The 12081-nt window shown below is 40.4% G+C and overlaps 1 protein-coding gene across 3 annotated transcripts in view; it reads left to right on the top strand.

Annotated features, from left to right (window-relative positions):
* LOC124504093 (E3 ubiquitin-protein ligase RNF103) overlaps positions 1–12081 on the top strand; it is a 114930-nt gene that overhangs the window by 55924 nt on the left and 46925 nt on the right. The window contains exon 1 of one of the 3 annotated variants that reach the window (XM_047069411.1): positions 2026–2165. The exons of 1 other annotated variant lie outside the window; for it this stretch is intronic. In XM_047069411.1, coding sequence (XP_046925367.1) covers positions 2121–2165 — 45 coding nt within the window. In that variant the 5' untranslated portion in view covers positions 2026–2120. Of the gene's footprint in view, positions 1–2025; positions 2166–2200; positions 2225–12081 lie in introns of those variants that run through there. One more of the 3 variants, XM_047069412.1, reaches the window with a different exon arrangement.

The following is a 12081-nucleotide window of genomic DNA, read 5'->3' as shown; positions in this document are numbered from 1 at the left end:
GCCGCTCTGGAAAACAGTGTGGAGGTTCCTCAGAAAATTAAAAATAGACCTACCCTATGACCCAGCAATAGCACTGCTAGGAATCTACCCAAGGGATACAGGAGTACTGATGCATAGGGGCACTTGTACCCCAATGTTCATAGCAGCACTCTCAACAATAGCCAAATTATGGAAAGAGCCTAAATGTCCATCCACTGATGAATGGATAAAGAAATTGTGGTTTATATACACAATGGAATACTACGTGGCAATGAGAAAAAATGAAATATGGCCTTTTGTAGCAACGTGGATGGAACTGGAGAGTGTGATGCTAAGTGAAATAAGCCATACAGAGAAAGACAGATACCATATGGTTTCACTCTTATGTGGATCCTGAGAAACTCAACAGGAACCCATGGGGGAGGGGAAGAGAGAAAAAAAAAAAGACGTTAGAGTGGGAGAGAGCCAAAGCATAAGAGACTGTTAAAAACTGAGAACAAACTGAGGGTTGATGGGGGGTGGGAGGGAGGGGCGGGTGGGTGATGGGTATTGAGGAGGGCACCTTTTGGGATGAGCACTGGGTGTTGTATGGAAACCAATTTGTCAATAAACTTCATTAAAAAAAAAAAAAAAAAAAAAAAAAAAAAAAAAAATAAAAGAACTTTATTTAAGTATGATTGACATAAACTGCACATATTTAAAGTACCCATTTGTTTTGACATTATATATATCTGTGAAACCATCCCCACAATCAAGAGAATATCCATCACCTCCAAGAGCTTCCTTATGTGTCTCTAATCCCTCCTTCCTGCCTCTTTCCTAACAACCCGTCCCCTAGCAACCGCTGAGCCACTTTCTGTCACTACAGATTAGTTCACCTTTTTTGGAATGCTATATAAATGTAATCATGTAGTATTTACTTTTTTTTTACTGTCTTTCAGCATAATTATTTTGAGATTCATATTGTTGCATGTATCAAGTTTGTTCATTTTTATTGCTGAGCAGCATTCCATTATATGGATCTATCGCAACTGATTTATCCATTCATCTTTTGATGGACATTTGGATTATTTCCAGTTCTTGGCTATTACAAATAAAGGTGCTATGAACACCCATTTACAAGTCTTTGTAAAGACATTTGCTTTTTCTACTCTTGGGTAACCCGCTAGCAGTGGAATTGCGTAAGATAGGTGTATGTTTAGCATTTTAAGAAATTATCAAAACGTTTTCAAAGTGGTTGTACCATTTACCACCAGAGATGGGAATATGAGGTTGTGGCACTAAATGAATGGCTCTCCACGATGACGTGAGGTAATGACAACAACCATCAGCTCACTGTGTAGGTTCAATCAGATTGCTGGGCTAAAATGCCTCTATTTTAGTCACAGATACCTTTGGGAATCTGATTAAGGTCATGGTCCATGTGGAGTATAAGACGACGGACACACAAGTGCCAGGTAGAAATCATCCACGTTGGAAATAACAATGGCCCGAACAAACGCTGTGACACTTTGGGCGGAAAGGAGAGTGCTGGAGTTCAAAAACATGGAAAGGTTGCCATTACTGGTACTTGGTAAAGGGGGTAGAGAAGGTGATGCCCAGGTTAGAGTGACTAGGTGATGGTGGCGACAACAGACGGGAGGGAGGAACAAGTCTAGCGGGAGAAAGAAGGGGTCGTTTCTGGCTTGCCGCAAGTTACGCGCTTAGGGGACTCAAGAGTGATGCCGTGGGAAAAGTGGTTGTAAATGTACCTCGTCTAGGTGGAGATAGACTTCCGGTGCCACAACATACAGGTTTAAGAGAAGTATCAGAAGCAGCTGTAATCACCACATGTAGTTAGTAAGTTCGTATCTCCCAAAGGAATCACTTCCACACCCCACAAAAACACGCCTAACTCGTCACTACCATCTACAAATCCCCTCCCAGAAGGGGCGCAATTGCAACAACCTCTCTGACGAAACTGCGCCTGGCCCAATTCTGCGCATGAGCCGGACGCATGCGCATCACCTTTCTCGCGGCCGCTGCCTTCTCCGGGAGTCTGGGCTCCTTTCCTCACGCCCGCCCCGCCCAGGCGGCTATCCGTGACCTGCCTGGGCGCGGGGAACGGAAAGCCAGAAGGGGCAAGACGAGTTCAATTCGCCATGGGGCTGTTTGGGAAAACCCAGGAGAAGCCGCCCAAAGAGCTGGTAAGGGCTACGGCGGCGGCAGAAGAGTCGGGGGATTTGCGTGGGGCGTAGTGGAGTTGGTAAGCGACTGGCCCCTCTCCCTCGCAGCACTGGCCAGGTGCCACTCGGCCCCCATTTCCGGGGCCTTCCACTCGACCGAGGTGCCAGAGGAAGAGTCTCTAAGGAGGCGGCCGTGGCTAAAAAGAGCCCTGCTACCTCAACACTCCACAAGGCAGCCTGGGACTAGATAAAGAATTTCTCAGCCTCGGTACAGGGCTCGGAGGTAGCAAGGCGGTCCTGGCCCCTGGAAACCCCTTCCCCTGCCCGCGTTGGTACATCCAGCCCGGAACCTTTCCCTGCCGACGCCCCGCCTCTAATGCCCGCCTCCGGCCATCGGCCGCCCTGCCGTTACCCGCAGAGTGGTCCTCCAGGAGCCCAGCCACAGCTGCGGGAAGAGGAGGGACCTGCCGCCCCTTCCACCTGTCCCGCTGCGTTGAGTGGGAGGCTCTGTTTCCGCCCTCCCTGCCCTACAGCGTTATGTTGACTGCAGACATATGAATTGTAGTAGGCACCCGACTCGTGCGAATGGTACCGAGGAGAACTCTGGACCTGGCTTAGAATTCTGGGTCTACCTGTTAACGGAGATAATGTCGGGATAATGTGTAGCGGTTAAGAGGGTCCTGCAGAGTCCGTCTTCCTAAATTTGAACCCTGGTTTTCCACAGACCAAGCATTGTGATCTAGGGAAAGTTCATTTCTCTGTGCCTTAGTCTTGTCTATTAACTGGGAATGATAATAGTTTCACTTCAGAGTAATGGAAGATGAAAGGCTGTAAAGTTTTGGCTAGTAGTGCTAGTTAGGGTTAATTCTTTTTTTTTTTTTTAAATATATGGGTTTTTTTTTAAGTTTATTTATTTTGAGAGAGAGAGAGAGTAAGCTCAAGTAGGGAAGAGGCAGAGAAAAAGGGAGAGAGAGAATCCCAAGCAGGCTCAGTGCTTTCAGCACAGAGCTGGACTTGGGCTCCATCCCATGAACCATGAGATCATGACCTGAACCGACATCGAGAGTTGGTCACTTACCCGACTAAGCCACCCAGACACCCCTGGGTTAATTCCTTATATATTCTACAACCTTGACACTTAAGTGCAGACCAGTGTCAGCATCACTTGGGAGGTTTTTAGAAATCGGGAGCCCTACCCAAGACCTATTTAATCCTAATTTGAATTCTAACAGGTTAATCAGGGATTTGTGTGAATATTAAGGTTTGAGAAGCATTGCTTTACAGTATCCAGTACAGATTTGTCCATAATGGAAACAAACAAACCCCGAAATCCTTTAATAAATGATCTCACCTGTTCAGCTTTTGTGGGCAAGTTTTAAAAAAATTTTTTTTAAGTTTATTTTTGAGAGAGAGAGGGACAAAGTGTGAGTGGGGGAGAGGCAGAGAGAGAGGGAGACACAGAATCTGAAGCAGACTCCAGGTTCTGAACTGTCAGCAGAGAACTCGTCTCGGAGCTTGAACTCACGAACCGTAAGTTCATGACCTGAGCCGAAACCAAGAGCCGCTCAATGACTGAGCCACCCAGGGGCCCCTACAGGCATGTTTTTAGAACCAGTGTCCTACAACATGAAGTTGCTGGGACATAATGTCTGTGTTTATGTTGGTTGTATTTGTTAATCATACATCCTAGAACAATACTTTATAAATATTAGTTTCTTTAGGCAACTTACTCAACTCAACTCTGTAAAATAAAAATTGTGGTGCTTAAATGAGGTAAGAGTGTGTGACATTACACACTTTTGTATGTGTAAGCTGTAGAGCATTGTAAACATGCATGTTTGGTGGCATGTATGTATTCAAAGATGCTTGTCATTGTAGAAGTATATTTTTGTTGTTAGAGAAAGATTATTTCTTTCAGTGTTTGACCTCAGCTTTGCCATTCATAAGATAAGATTCTGGGAAAATAGTTTCATACTATTTAAACTAATCTCTTGTATATGTGTTACTTGTTTAACACAGTATTTTTAAATGATAAATATAATTGCTAAGAACATGATGTCAATGTACTCTTTCGAGTAGGGTAACCTACCTAGGAAAGTAAATTCACGCCAGAAGATTTTAGAGCTAATGCGTGAGATTGGTTTTTAAACCAGTGGAGTATCATAAAGATGAACTAAAGAGGGGTGCCTGGGTGGCTCAGTCAGTTAAGCGTCTGACTTTGGCTCAGGTCATGATCTCACAGTTCATGAGTTCGAGCTCCACGTCGGGCTCTGTGCTGACAGCTCTGAGCCTGGAGCCTGCTTCGGATTCTGTGTCTCCCTCTCTATCTCTCCCCTGCTCATGCTCTGTCTCTGTCTCTCTCAAAAATAAACTTAAGACAAAAATTTTTTTAATTAAAAAGAAAGATGAAATAAACAGCCAAGGAATGTATCATCTAGCAAGTAAGATAAGCATTTCAAAAACAAGTCTGGGGGGTGCCTGGGTGGCTTGGTTGAGCGACCGACATCAGCTCAGGTCGTGATCTCGCAGTTTGTGAGTTCGGGCCCCACGTCGGGCTCTGTGCTGACAGCTCAGAGCCTGGAGCCTGCTTCAGATTCTGTGTCTCCCTCTCTCTCTGCCCCTCCCCCACTCTTGCTCTGTCTCTCTCTGTCTCAGAAATAAACATTAAAAAAAATTTTTTTTTAAAAAAACAAAAACAAGTCTGGATTGGGTACTATATACACATTATAGGAAGTAAGACGTTGGAGTCATCACTCTTAGGCTGGGGTGATCAGAAGTGGTTTGGCCCTTTACTATCATGTTTTCAACACATCTCCTGGTATATTGGCTATATTGTGAATTGGTTCTTGACTAGTTGGTAGGATTTTTAGTATTAGATTATTTACTTTAACTGGTGCAAGAGACACCCTGCTCAAGATTTTCTTCAAGTTTTTCTTCAAAGTACTTCAAGCTAACATTTGAGTTCTGATTGTATCTTCTAATTTGTCAGACAATGTTTCTGTTTGCTTTAGGTTCAGCTTCTACCAAGTTCTCTGTATAACTTGTGACTTATGACCAAGGAAAGTGTTTTGTCACCTGCCACAGTTCTTTTGCATTGAGTTTGTAATTCCAAAAAGTGCCAATGAAGCAGGAATGAGAACTACTTTTTTTTTTCCTCTGTGGAGCTACTGACACATAGATAAAGTATTGGGAGTTATATATGATTAAGAAAACATTTAGTATCAGGCATTTTAGTTTTAGTTTGGAATTTTTTAAGAGGGAGGAAGAGAAAAATGGTCAGCTTTATAAAAGAACTAAAGGTAATTAAAGCTAAAGATGATGTTGGCAGAGAAGAAGAGAGAAAGAAGGAGAGAATTGACAAATGCCATTGTCTCAGCTGGGCAACTCTTGAGTTAGGATAGATTTATAGTATGTCTTCCACTGGGGGCTGAAAGATGAGGGCATGTGGGTCCTGGTCCCAGCACAGGATAAGCAGGGGCCAGGTGCAGCTGTGTCACACCATCATGATTGTCATTTAGGACATAGTCACAAGTCAGGCAAGTAAGATATGTTATGGGTGGTGTTCACACAACTCTGGTATAGTATGAAGCACAGAGTGTGTGCTAAATATGTGTTGAGTACAAATGAATAATGATAAATAAATAATGGTTGGAATAAGATCAAGGTTTAAAGTCAAATAGTCCTAAGATGAACAGTGTTTCGGGGGTTACTCCCAGGAAACATTTTAGCTATTTAAGGAACCTTACAGACTAAAGTCGTCACTCTTAGGCATCTCAGAGGCTTTAATGGAGACGTTTTAGTGGTGAAACTTGTTCTATCTTAAAGTGGCCAAGTGGAGAGCAGATTGGGCCTGCTAAGGATGAAGGAGGCTTATAATTTATTTAGAAACTTGTGATTGCATTGTGATGGGAATCAAGAGGTCATGTAATTGTGCTGGAAGGAGATTCTTCTCTTGGACTTGAGGTTCTGCTGGAAAATTATGCTGCCCTTGTTAGGGATTTTGCCGATTTAGCCTCTGGGTAGAGTAGTTATAATCATGGCAGCAGAATTCCTAAATCATATGACTAACTTACATCCTAACTTAGTCTACTGAGTCATGTCTCATGGTTGTGGGTTGCTATCAGAAAAGAGAAAAAAATGAGATGGGGAGATGGAGGAAAAGAGAAAGCTTCATTTACTTTTAGTTCATACAACAAACATTTATTGAGATATTTTAGTGTTCATTGGGTTGGATATGTGGTTTTCAAAAATAAGACACTGGATGACGACATCAAAGAATACCAATGTTCCTAGGGCAGACTGGCATGTGAACACTTATATTTTAGTGTAAATAAGGGCAGTGAAATAAGTATATGCAAGATTTGTGATGTCACAGTGGAGGGAGTGATTAACAGTTCAAGTGAGGAAGAAGACCCGGTCAGGGAGGATATCTGGGTCTTGTCACAAGATACAGTCATGTGGATGATTTGGTATAGAATTACGAAAGGGGGAATCCCAAGCAAAGTAAACTGCATATACAAGGTGTGGAAGTGTGGAACATAGGTTGGAGGAACCAGAAAAAACTGAAGAGTGGTCAGAAGATGAAATACTGTGAAATCTGAGTGGGATGCAGGGGGAGTGATGGCAGTGTCAGATATAAAATTGGAGGCGTAGATAGAGGGCAGATTAGCAAAGGCTTGTGTGTCATGCCTACTAAGGATGGGAGCTTTTAGAATAGTGGTTTGGAGCAAGAATTGAAGGGAAGGGACGTGGGTTTGGAGGCCAGTTAGTGGTCCAGGTGAGAGATGATGCTAGTCTTAACTAAGCTTGGAAATATGGAGATAGGATAAGGTGAATTTTAGAAATATTTAGGATATGTGTTCAGAATTTGCTAATCTAGTGGATGTGGAATAAGAGTGCAGAACTGATTCTTAGGTTTCTGTTTAACCTCACCTCCAGTCAAACCCATCATTCCCCTCAGTGTGGTACCATGAACTGAAATTGAGAGAATTAAGGAAAAGAACAAGTTTGATGAAGTAGTAATAGTGGAGGAGAAGGAACCACAGAGTTCAGTTTTGGACAGAAGTCCGTAAATCAGGGAAGACAGTAGAGAAAAGCTTATCCCAGGAGAATATTTTTCTACCTTGTCTCCTCAACAAAAATCTAAGCTTCTTGAGAGCAAGGATCATGTTTTTCTTTATCATTCACTGGATCAGCATAGTGTTGAACTCCCTTAGCAAGAGTAAGGTGCTTATCAAATATTTGCTTGATGAACAAAAGTAGAGATGGTGAGAGAACAGCTCCACATTTGAGAGAACAGCCTACTTGTCTCTTGTATATCCATCTGACAGTGATCACAGTATGCAAAATTTGACCTAAGTTATATTTGTTCCTTTTGGTAAATTTCTACTTATATGTATGTTTTAAATCTTGAAGGATACAAGTTTACAGAGATATGACTTATTTAGGGAATAAATAATTTTATAATTAGGGAAAGGTGCTAAGTAGCTGAGGGTCAAAAGTGGGAAGGGAGCTTAGTTTTCACTATATCCCTGTTTTAGTCTGCTCAGGCTGCTGTAACAAAATACTATAGACTAGGTATCTTATACATAACAGAAATTTATTTCTCACAGTTTTGGAGGCTGGGAAGTCTAAGATCAGCGCACCCACAGATTCAGTGTCCTCAGTGGTGAGGACCTTATTCCTAAGTATAGATGGCTATCTTTTCACTGTGTCCTCACATGGCAGAAGGGGGAATCAAGCTTTCTGGGGTCTCTTTTGTAAGGTCACTAAACTCATTCATGAGGGCTCTGCACTCATGACCAAGGTACCACATCCAAATACTGTCCCATTGGGGATTATGTTTAAAATATAAATTTGGTGGGGTGGCACAAACATTTAGACATACAAACTGTCTATAGCAGTGTGATTAGTGTATCCCAACCTGAGTCCTGGAATCAGCCATTTCTCCAAGGAGCACATATTCTGTGCAGTTGAATTCAACATAAGTTATTGAGCATCTGTTTCGTGCCAGATGTTGTATATGGGCTAAGTGAATAAATAAAAGATCTTTAACCTTCTGGAGTGGACAGTCTATAAGTAATTATAAGTACAATGTGGTTTACAAAAGGAAGGAGGTATAGCATTGTGTGTAATTATGCTGCAAGGGGTTTAACCTGTCCTTGGGGTCAAGCAAGACCTCCTCAAAGTAACCTTAAAGCTGAGACTTGAAGAACAAGTTCAGAAAACATGTTCTTTAACTATTTTCTTGACTACTGCTAACATTTGGGGGAAAGAAATACTTTCTGGTAGTCATGAGAAAGTGTTCTATCAATTCTATCAGTTGCCACCTTCTACATAGTTATTAAATTGCTCCAATTCATGTCTCAGTGCTTCTAATTATAGAAATACTTTAACAAGTATAAACATAAGGTATAATTTGTCATTTTAAGATGTTAATAAATGGATATTGAGCTTAGTCAGAATTATCCTGAAGATTTGAAGTGAGGCCTTTTGAAAACTAGTTTGCTTCAATTAATTATAGGAAAAATATCTATTTTCATATATAAAGTTGAGTATACTTGTGTGGGCCAAATTCTAGGTTCTGTTTTCGGTTCCATTGATTTATGTGTCTATTCTTTGGTTGATACTACTCTGTCTTGAGTACTGTAGCTTTATATTGTCTTGAAATTGGATAGTGGGGAATCTCCCAGCCCTGTTTTTCTTCACTGTTATGTTGGCTATTCTGGGGCATTTGCCTTCACATATACATTTTTATTTATTTATTTATGTATGTATGTATGTATGTATGTATGTATGTATTTATATTTTTAAGCTTATTTATTTTGAGAGAGAGAGAGAGAAAGAGCAGTCACGGGAGAGGCAGAGAGAGAGAGAGAGAGAGAGAGAGGGAGAGAGAGAGAGAGAGAATCCCAAGCAAGCTCTGTACTGTCAGATGTGGGGCTTGAATTCATGAACTGTGAGATCATGAGCCAAGCCAAAATCAAGAGTCGGACGCTCAGCTGACTGAGCCACCCAGGTGCTCCTACATACACATTTTAGATTCAGGTTGTTGATATCTACAATTATAGGTTTTGGTGATTTTGATTGGGTTGCATTGAATCTACAGAAGAAGTTAAAAAGAATAGATGTCTTTTTTTGTTGTTGTTTTTGTTTTGTCTTTTCAGTTTTAAACTATATTTTATTTTATTTTATTTTTTAACTTTTTTTTTAATATATGAAATTTATTGTTAAATTGGTTTCCATACAACACCCAGTGCTCATCCCAAAAGATGCCCTCTTCAATGCCCATCACCTATCCTCCCCTCCCTCCCACCCCCCATCAACCCTCAGTTTGTTCTCAGTTTTTAAGAGTCTCTTATGCTTTGCTTATGCTTATGCTCTTATGCTTTGGCTCTCTCCCACTCTAACCTCTTTTTTTTTTTTTCCTTCCCCTTCCCCATGGGTTTCTGTTAAGTTTCTCAGGATCCACATAAGAGTGAAACCATATGGTATCTGTCTTTCTCTGTATGGCTTATTTCACTTAGCATCACACTCTCCAGTTCCATCCACGTTGCTACAAAGGGCCATATTTCATTCTTTCTCATTGCCACGTAGTACTCCATTGTGTATATAAACCACAATTTCTTTATCCATTCATCAGTTGATGGACATTTAGGCTCTTTCCACAATTTGGCTGTTGTTAAGAGTGCTGCTATAAACATTGGGGTACAAGTGCCCCTATGCATCAGTACTGCTGTATCCCTTGGGTAAAGAATTGATGTCTTTTAATGTTATCTTCCAATCCATGAACTTGGACTATCTCTCCATTTATTTATATCTTCTTTTATTTCTTTCATCGGTGGTTTGTAGTTTTCCAGTAGATCTAATACATATTATTTGATTTATACTTGAGTGGTTTTTTTTTTTTTGGTGCTACTGTAAAAGTTTTTTTTTTTCAAATTTCAGATTCCAGTTATTACTGGTATATGAGAAAGCAGTTAACTTTTGTATGTTAACATTCTGTCTTACAACTTTGCTATACTTGCTCGTTAGTACCAGGAGATTTTTTTAATTGATTCTTTGGGATTTTTTTGTTTTTAACATAGAAAAAAATCATGTCTTCTGTGCGCGTGTGCATGCACACACACACAGTTTAATTGCTTTCTTCCCATTCTGTATACCTTTTTTCATGTCATATTAGCTAGGACTTCATTACAGTATTGAGTAGGAGTAGAGAGAAATATCCTTGCTGTGTTCCCGATCTTCGCATGAAAGCTTCTAAATTCTTACCATTAATTATGATTTTAGGTATAGTGGGGGGGGGGGAGGTTGCAGATTTTTAAAAAAATGTTAAGAGTTTCCCTTTCTTTATTCAGGTTTGCTGAGAGTTTTTATGGTGAGTAGGTGTTGGATCTTGTCAAATGTGTTTTCTGTGTCGATTCACATGATTTTTCTTATTTAGCTTACTGATGTGGGTTACAGTAATCGATTGTTGAATCTTGAACCAGCCTTCCATATCTGGAATAAATTCCAGTTGGTCATGGTTTATAATTCTTTTCATATATTTTTGCATTCAATTTGCTAACATTTTATACAGGGCTTTTGCATCTGTGTTCATGACAGCTACTGCTCTGTAGTTTTCCTTCCTAGTAATGTCTTTATCTGGGTTTGGTATTAGATTAATGCTGTCATAGAATGAGTTAAGAAGTGTTCCCTCATATGTTTTCTTGAAGATTTTATTCTTGAAAATTGTTTTCATTTCTTCCTTAAATGTTTGAGTACCTATTTTCAGGGGTTTGTTTTGGGAGGGGGCTATATACCTTGGAGTAGAATTGTTGGGTCATATGGTAATTCTTTATTTACCTTTTTGAGAAACTCCAAAACTGTTTTTTTTGTTTTTGTTTTTACGGTGGCTTCACCATTTTACGTTCCCATCAGCAATGTACAAGTGTACTGTTTCTCTGCATCCTTCCCAACAATTAAAAAAAATTTTTTGATAGCCAATCTGCTGGGTGCAAAGTGGTACCTCATTGTTTTGATTTGCATTGCCTTAATGACCAATGAAGTTGAATATCTTTTCATGTGCTTGTTGGCCATTTGTATATCTCCTTTGGAGAAATGCCTGTTTATGTCCTTTGCACATTTTTTTTTTAATTTTTTTTTCAACGTTTATTTTATTTTTGGGACAGAGAGAGACAGAGCATGAACAGGGGAGGGGCAGAGAGAGAGGGAGACACAGAATCGGAAGCAGGCTCCAGGCTCTGAGCCATCAGCCCAGAGCCTGACGCGGGGCTCGAACTCACGGACCGCGAGATCGTGACCTGGCTGAAGTCGGACGCTTAACCGACTGCGCCACCCAGGCGCCCCTGTCCTTTGCACATTTTTAATTGGGCTGACTTTTTGTTGTTGAGTTGTATGAGTTCATTATATACTTATTGTAAGCTCTTATCAGGTACAGGATTTGCAAATATTTTTTCTCATTTTATAGGTTATTTTTTTTTACTTTCTTGATAATATCCTTTGATGCACAGTTGTTTTTAATTTTGATGAGGTTCAGTTTATGTATTTTTCTCTATTCATTCTTTTAGGACATTTCTAATTATCCATTGCCAAATCTGATACTTTCAAGAGTTTTAACAGATTTATAACCTATAGCTAAGTCTTTGATTTGTGTTATATGCTGGAGGTAGGAGCAGAGCTTGCTTTTGAAAGAAGAAATCATGTTTGCATGATATATCTCTGTATGCCTTTACCTTTACTCTTAGTCTTTATATTTAAGTGGGTTTTTGGTAGGCAACATATAGTTGAGTCTTCCTTTTTTTTTTTAATATTTATTTATTTTAGAGAAAGAGACAGAGTGTGAGAAGGAGAGAGGCAGGGAGAGAGGGAGATACATAATCCAAAGCAGGCTCCAGGCTCTGAGCTGTCAGCACAGAGCCTGATGTGAGGCTTGAAC

This window comes from Lynx rufus, unplaced genomic scaffold, assembly GCF_022079265.1.
Source record: "Lynx rufus isolate CCGP_SWC_20201006 ecotype Redwood Valley unplaced genomic scaffold, mLynRuf1.p SCAF_8, whole genome shotgun sequence".
NCBI lineage: Eukaryota > Metazoa > Chordata > Mammalia > Carnivora > Felidae > Lynx > Lynx rufus.
Note: the sequence above shows the minus strand (reverse complement) of the source record. Positions and strands in the feature narration are given on the sequence as shown.